This window comes from Triticum urartu, chromosome 6A, assembly GCF_056163025.1.
Source record: "Triticum urartu cultivar PI428250 chromosome 6A, HENAU_Tu73, whole genome shotgun sequence".
In the NCBI taxonomy this organism is placed as follows: Eukaryota; Viridiplantae; Streptophyta; class Magnoliopsida; order Poales; family Poaceae; genus Triticum; species Triticum urartu.
Genome location: NC_141878.1, coordinates 596279936 through 596287259, shown reverse-complemented (window position 1 = coordinate 596287259; position 7324 = coordinate 596279936). Strand labels below are relative to the sequence as shown.

Here is a 7324-nt window from a genome sequence, read left to right as displayed (position 1 = left end):
AGCCTTAGTCGGTTAAACCTCTCCTGGAGGGGATTTAAGAGGTTTGGAGGGGATGGAGTGAGGTTTTGACTTGTATAGAATTTAATCCACTTCAATCCCCATTTTGTAGCCCTAAAGTATATTCTGTTTGCAACAAACCGAGGAAACAGAACGCAGTTGGCGCGACCATCGTCTGATTTCAAAAAACTAACTAAGAAAGAGAATTCAGCTTACCGACTACAGCATATCTACCCATTCATCCACCAACACCACAAACATTGACCATACTAAAAGTGAGATTCCAACGGAAGCAAAATGATAGCTCAAGTGAAGCCTCAAATAAACAAACAGCTACTGCAATCTACTCCTTACCAGTATGCTGCACTACTCCAGCACTTCAAAAAGCAAAACAAGGGAAATAAGCACTTACTTTTCAACCCCGATTTTATCATAAACAAAAAGCATTTTGTTCCATCACATTCGGATAACAAGACATATAAACGAGTGAAGTGGCATAGCATAGTAGTTAACATCTCAGCGTAAGTGGCATCTCAGCACAAGTGGCATAGCATAGAGTCGTTAACATCTCAGCATAAGTGGCACATAGCGTATAAGGTGACGGACGTTATACAGACCACAACAGGAGTTCGAAAATCAAGAGGAATGTTCGCTAGGCACATGGAAGATCATTTAACTTGCAGCAAAGACTCAGCAAAATGAGACGAGAACCTTCACCTGAAAAGTGAATCAAAATACATTTTAGGAAAGAGAAATATATTAAGGATTATAATTATTTGCAGCAAGCCATTCAAAAGTTATGACAGTTAACTGTACAAATAAAAAGAATAATTTAAAACATGAAAGGTCATTCATCAGAACATTACAAGAGCTTATAAACAAACAGATACTGCAATCTACTCCTTACCAGTTAACTGTACAAAAAAGGGCAATTAGGATAAAGAAATACAATATTTACTGGCAGCACAGGGAAATGTAGAAGCCTATATGATTCCAGCTAAAGTACTTCACAATGGTAAAAGATGTAATTAAGAAATACAATGTAGTTAATTATTAGGTAACCTTGGAAAGACAAGTTACTATAATGCAACCATGTTCAAGAGCACAAAGAGATAGCACTTCACAACTACCAGCTAAAGAAAGACAAGTTTCTACAATGCAACCATGTTCAACAGCACAAAGAGATAGCACCTCACAACTACCAGCTAAAGAAATACAATATTTACTGGCAGCTGGAAATGTAGAAGCCTATATGATTCCAGCTAAAGTACTTCACAATGGTAAAAGATGTAATTAAGAAATACAATGTTGTTAATTATTAGGTGACCTCAGAAAGACAATGCAACCATGTTCAAGAGCACAAAGATATAGCACTTCACAACTACCAGCTAAATTCAGCCACTCACAAAAAGAGAGGGGCATATTGTGACACTAGCTTCTATTCCATAGATGATGACAAATAGCACATCATAACTCAAAGCAGATAATGAGACAACAACATTCGATCTACAACAGGCCCTGATGATCCAAACATGAAGGATAGCATACAAAATGCAAACACATGCTGCTTCACAAGGTAATCAAATTAAACACTTCTATCAGTAAACTAACCTGAGCAAAAAAAGTGGGTTTCCAATCTTCAGTCCTCAAACTGCTGAACGACCAATGCTCCCATCGCATTAAGACTGAAAATCAACCAACTGAAGATGAGAAACACAGGTGCAACAAAAAACATCAGCGGTATATACAAAAATCAAATGTATGAATCATACAGCTCCTGCTCAATTTCTGTCGGGGGATAGACAATTGTTGCGTTGCCATAGGTGCCCAGCTTCTGTATACGACGGCGCCACTTCAGCTGGCGCTTGGTGCGGGCCTTAGGCATGACCTCGTAGAACGGTACTGAAATTTAACACAGGCAAAAAAGTCAGTTTAGTTGCATCTTTCAAAAGTAGACAAGAATGAAGCACAATTAACCTTCTGAGGCCATGACGATCCCATCAGCGGTAACTTCACGGATCTCGATGGGTCTTGTTGTGCGGGTGTGCGCAGGCCTGTCTGAGGGAAGGTCCCTCTGACTGCAGAATCTTCACAAATTCTTCAAGAAGACTGCCTATGAACTCCTCACTGACAAGAAACCAAATGTGAGTTATTTCAAAGTCTTCGGTGCTAAATGCTGGATTAGAGATCCTCATCACAACTCTAAATTTGCACCGAAAGCACATGAAGGTTTTATGCTTGGTTACGGAAAGGACTCGCACACCTACAGAGTCTTCAACAATGTTCTTCACAAGATTGTTGAAACTGTAGATGTGCGGTTCGACGAAACTAATGGCTCGCAAAGAGAGCACCTACCTTCTGTGTTAGATGAACTAGCACCTGAGGACTCTATCAAGCACAAGGCTACTGAAGATGTCATTCCTACTGAAGAATCTGCTGAAGAATTCATTCCAGAACGTGAAGAACGTCGAGCTGATGCGCCTGAAGAAAATGCTGAGGAAATTGATGCTGAAGAAAATGTTGATCAAATTCCTCAACGACAACCAGCTCATCCTCGCGTTGCAAAAGAAGTGCAAGTGGAGAAGATCATCGATGACATTAGAGCACCAGGTCCTCTCACACGCTCAAAAGCTTCACATCTATCTAACTTTTGTGGGCATTTTGCTTTTGTCTCTATCATAGAGCCCACTAAGGTAGATGAAGCATTTCTGGAGCCTGAGTGGATTCAGGCCATGCAAGAAGAATTACATCAGTTCAAGCTCAACAACGTCTGGGAACTAGTCAATCGTCCCGATCCTTGCAAGCACAACATCATTGGCACAAAGTGGATCTACCGCAACAAGCAAGATGAAAATGGTGTTGTGGTGAGGAATAAGGCACGATTAGTAGCTCAAGGCTACACACAGGTTGAAGGAGTTGATTTCGATGAAACTTTTGCACCTGTTGCTAGACTTGAGGCTATTCGCATATTGCTTGCTTATGCTAACAATCATGATATCATCTTATATCAAATGGATGTGAAAAGTGCATTCCTCAATGGTAAGCTTGAGGAAGAAGTATATGTTGCTCAACCCCCAGGTTTTGAAGATCCAAAACATCCTGACAAAGTCTTCAGACTTAACAAGGCCCTCTATGGCCTCAAGCAGGCCCCACGGGCGTGGTATGATACATTGAAGGAATTCTTCATGAAGAAAGGCTTCACACCCGGTTCACTCGATCCCACTCTCTTTACTAAATCTTATGATGGTGAATTGTTTGTGTGCCAAATATATGTTGATGATATCATCTTTGGCTGTACTGACCAACGTTATAGTGATGAATTTTCCTATATGATGAGTGAAGAATATCAAATGTCTATGATGGGAGAGTTGAAATTCTTTTTAGGTCTTCAAATTCGTCAACAGCGCAATGGCATATTCATATCTCAGGAGAAATACCTCAAGGATGTCCTGAAGAAATTCGGCATGCAAGATTGCAAAGGCATCAAAATTCCTATGCCCACAAATGGTCATCTATGCACTAATGAAAATGGTATTCACTTCGATCATAAGGTATACCGCTCCATGATTGGCTCTTTATTGTACTTATGTGCATCTAGGCCAGATATAATGCTTAGTGTTTGCATGTGTGCCCGATTTCAAGCTGCACCGAAGGAATCACACCATAAGGCTGTGAAGCATATTCTTCGATATCTAGCTCACGCACCAACACTAGGATTATGGTATCCCAAGGGCTCGGATTTTGATCTCATTGGATATTCTGACTCTGACTATGCTGGTGACCGTGTGGACCGCAAGTCAACATCTGGTACTTGTCATTTCCTCGGACGATCCTTGGTCTGTTGGTCCTCGAAGAAACAGAAATGCGTATCACTGTCTACTGCTGAAGCTGAGTACATTGCTGCTGGTTCTTGCTGTGCTCAACTGCTATGGATGAAGCAAACACTCAAGGACTATGGCGTCAACGTGAAGAATGTGCCTCTCCTCTGTGACAATGAGAGTGCCATCAAGATTGCTCACAACCCAGTTCAGCACTCGAAGACAAAGCACATTCATATTCGTCATCATTTTCTTCGCGATCATGTGTTGAAGGGCGACATTTCTATTGAGCATGTGAAGACTGAAGAATAGCTAACTGATATCTTTACTAAGCCCTTGGATGAGAAGAGATTTAGCAAGTTGCGGTGTGAGCTAAATATCTTAGAATCTTCGAATGTACTATGAAAAGGCACTCATCCTAACACTTATGCAAAATTGATGACTTAGATGTGCAACACATGAAGAAACATTTTTCTTTAATCAATGAAGAATAACATTCTAAGTGTGAAGAAATTAATGAAGAATTTGATTCTCAGAACCCTACAACAATTGTACGCGGTGTCTGAAATCTGAAATCATCATTCTTATACGGTGGGTCACGCCACCACAAAAGTTGAAAATCTTCAACTTGAGTTTTTCCTCAACTTTTGAAATTCCTCAGTTGTTCAAATTCTTCAACTTGCAAAATCTTCACTGTTTCCGTTATTTTTCTTCATTGGATATATATATATATATATATATATGAGTTTATGTCCTCTACAGCATTCACTTATAGCTATTTCTTCAAGTTGGTCTTTCTGCTAAGTGAATGTGATTGGACCCTTCCCCTCTATGCTTTACTCAATCCAATCTGTTCACAAATTCTTCATGTGCGTTCTATTTGAAACTCGTTCAAAATCTTCACTGTGTCCTTGTCAGCTGAAGAAATTGCGAACGAAACGTTAAAACCAATCTTATCCAAATTTTCGGTTTTGCCGCTCAAACCGTTCCACATCCCACGATGCATTATTTTACTCACCCACGATCTTACACGATCTCCACTACACAGTATGTGGGTGACACATGTCGTGAGAAGGAGAATGGTCAGGGGCACGTTCGTCCTAAATCTTCGGGCGAACAGTTTTTCACTGCCTCTATAAATACCCCTCTCCCCTTCCTCACTTCTTTTACTCCGCTCGATCTCTCTCTCCCGCTCGAGCTTCTCAAACCCTAGCGTCGCCGCTACTCCATCGTTGCCGGTGAGGAAGAGCTTCACTGCCTCGACCTCGTCGCCGTCGTACTCGCGCCGACCACAGAAATCTTCACCTCCGCCGCCGCCGTAGACGTCTTCCTCCGCCGAGTTAGGGCGTGGAAGATCTACATCGACGAACCTCACTGTTTCATCTCACTTTTCGTCGTGTTCTTCATTCAGGGTAATTAAAAGTTACTTTTACTGCCCTCTTTGATTCGAAATTTTTCTACAAAATCTTCAAAGGTGTTTTATGCTTCAAATCTTCACACACAAAACACCTTACATGTCATCTGTTCTTGATTCATTTCCCTAAGCATCATTTTCTTCAAGATTCCTCAATTGTGTGGATCTTCGATCTATACAACTCTGGAACCTAAGATATAGCGCGCTTAGTGAAATTCTTCAAGACGCATCTGGTCAAATTCCTCAAACTTGTTCTTTTTGAAAACCTTCTGAGAACGCATATGACCTCTCCAAATTCCTCGCAACTATACTCTGTTCACAGGTACACATATCCACTGCTGAATCATTAGGTTCTCATCAACTTAACTCGTTTGCAGCGTTCCTCGAAGAAAAACTGCATACTTCTTCAGAGAATTCGATTGTTCAAATTCCTCAACTGAAGAAAATGGCTGACGGTAAAAGGCCACAGAAAGGAGGAAAGAAGCCTGAGGTCATGACTGCCTTTGAAATCCCTGAGGACATTTATGCTGGGTACTGCACACCTCCTGAGGAAGATAAAAATCAGCGCAAGGTGCGCATTCAGAAGATTGAACGGAGATGGGCACGTGAATGGAGGGAGTACAGATACGTTACTCCAAAGTATATGAAGAAATTCGCACTGAACCCTCCATGCCCAAGAGCCCCATTGGCACCTGGCCAAGTGGCTGACCCCACTAGCATCAAACACGGTGAGGATTTTCCTGAAGAATGGGCCAAGCACCAAGCCAAATTGGCAAGACAAGCCAGAGAAGCAGTGAGGAAATTCAATGAAGATTCTGCTACTGCTGCTGCCACTGAGGCCTCTGTCAAGCCAAGGAAATCAATGGCAAAGAAGCCCGCTCGTAAGCCAAGTGCTTCACCAACAATGCCCTCACGGCCAAGTTCCTCAGCTGCGCCCTCACGGCCAGAAACTTCAAAATCTTCAAGACAAATTCCTCAAGCTGCCCCTGCTCCTCCGAAATCCTCAGCACCTCCACCAAAGTCCTCAGCTGTTCCAACAAAGTCCTCAGCACCCGTGCACCTGGCCTCGTGCCAACGGACTGTAGGCATCTCTATTTCCTCTGGTGTCTCAGCAAGTTCCTCAGCTGCGCCAAATTCTTCATCTGGCCCAACCTTGCTGAAGACTAAGGCAACTGCTGGACGAGGTACTCGCCCAAGTCCGAAGAAGAAACAGGTCACCTTCCAAGAGTCACCTAAAGATGATGAGGCTGATGATGATTAACTTGCAGAAATCATCAGAGACCGACAAGTCAGGGCCGCTAGAGCCAAAGGCACACCTGTGCCGCTGCTGTTGGATCCAAGGGCGATCCTCGATTACATTGATCTCTGGCATAAGGATCCCAACACACCTATGCCTGACTTCAAGCTGACACCTGGCCAAAGTCACATGTTGACTCACTTCATCCAAGAGGAGAAGTGGAAATATGATAGGGCCAGAGAGATCAAGAAATCGCAGTACAGAAAAGAGAAACTGCTGAAGAAAAATGTTGTCAAGATGACAACTGAAGAACTCATCAAGATGCAGGCTGAAATCAAAGCCCTCAGCGACAACTTCAACTCTTACTATGCTGATTGGCAAGGAGCCAAAGTCAGGTTTGTGAGATTGACAGAGAAGTTCACAAATGTTGCAGCCCCATCGCAACAAGAAGTTCCTCAAGCTGAAGCATCTGTTCAGCCAACTGAAGAACATGCCAGCACCGCTGATGATTTTCAGGCTACTGAAGAAAATGCTAGTTCCAGGGCTGATGACTCCATTCCAGCCGCTGAAGAAATTGTCAGGGCATCCACTAGTGGTGCGCCTGAAGAAACTGAAGAAGTCAGGGCAACTGCATCAGTTGCGCCTGAGGAAATTCAACCAGATTCCTCAGCTCCACCTGCGCCTACACCAACTCCAATCCTTCCATCTGCATCAGATGTGAAGAAAACCAAGGCTGCAGAGCGAGCTGCAGTGAAGAAAAGGAAAGCATCAAAAGCTTCGGAATCTTCAGCTACAAAGAAGATGAAGTCGATGACCAGCTTGTTTGACAATCCAATTGATGCTGTTCCAATTTCAACC

General features: G+C 42.7%; 1 protein-coding gene across 1 annotated transcript; it reads right to left on the bottom strand.

Moving 5' to 3' along the window:
• Window positions 1-476: 476 nt before the first annotated feature.
• Window positions 477-6601, bottom strand: LOC125515580 (uncharacterized). Its single transcript, XM_087530989.1, has 5 exons — window positions 6546-6601; window positions 1975-2084; window positions 1770-1899; window positions 1609-1682; window positions 477-714 (listed from the first exon to the last, which is right to left on the bottom strand). Exons 1-4 carry the CDS (start codon window positions 6599-6601, stop codon window positions 1637-1639), a joined length of 342 nt encoding a protein of 113 aa, XP_087387115.1. The 3' UTR covers window positions 477-714; window positions 1609-1636.
• Between the last annotated feature and the right edge of the window lie 723 nt (window positions 6602-7324).

Bases quoted from the DNA above. Each gene is read 5' to 3' on its own strand.
- LOC125515580 (XM_087530989.1), bottom strand. From the start codon at position 6,601: ATGCCAGAGATCAATGTAATCGAGGATCGCCCTTGGATCCAACAGCAG. The intron at 2,085-6,545 runs GTGTGCCTTTGG...GAATTTGTGAAG, and splicing joins ATCCAACAGCAGCGGCACAG to ATTCTGCAGTCAGAGGGACC. The intron at 1,900-1,974 runs GTTAATTGTGCT...GTTAAATTTCAG, and splicing joins GATCGTCATGGCCTCAGAAG to TACCGTTCTACGAGGTCATG.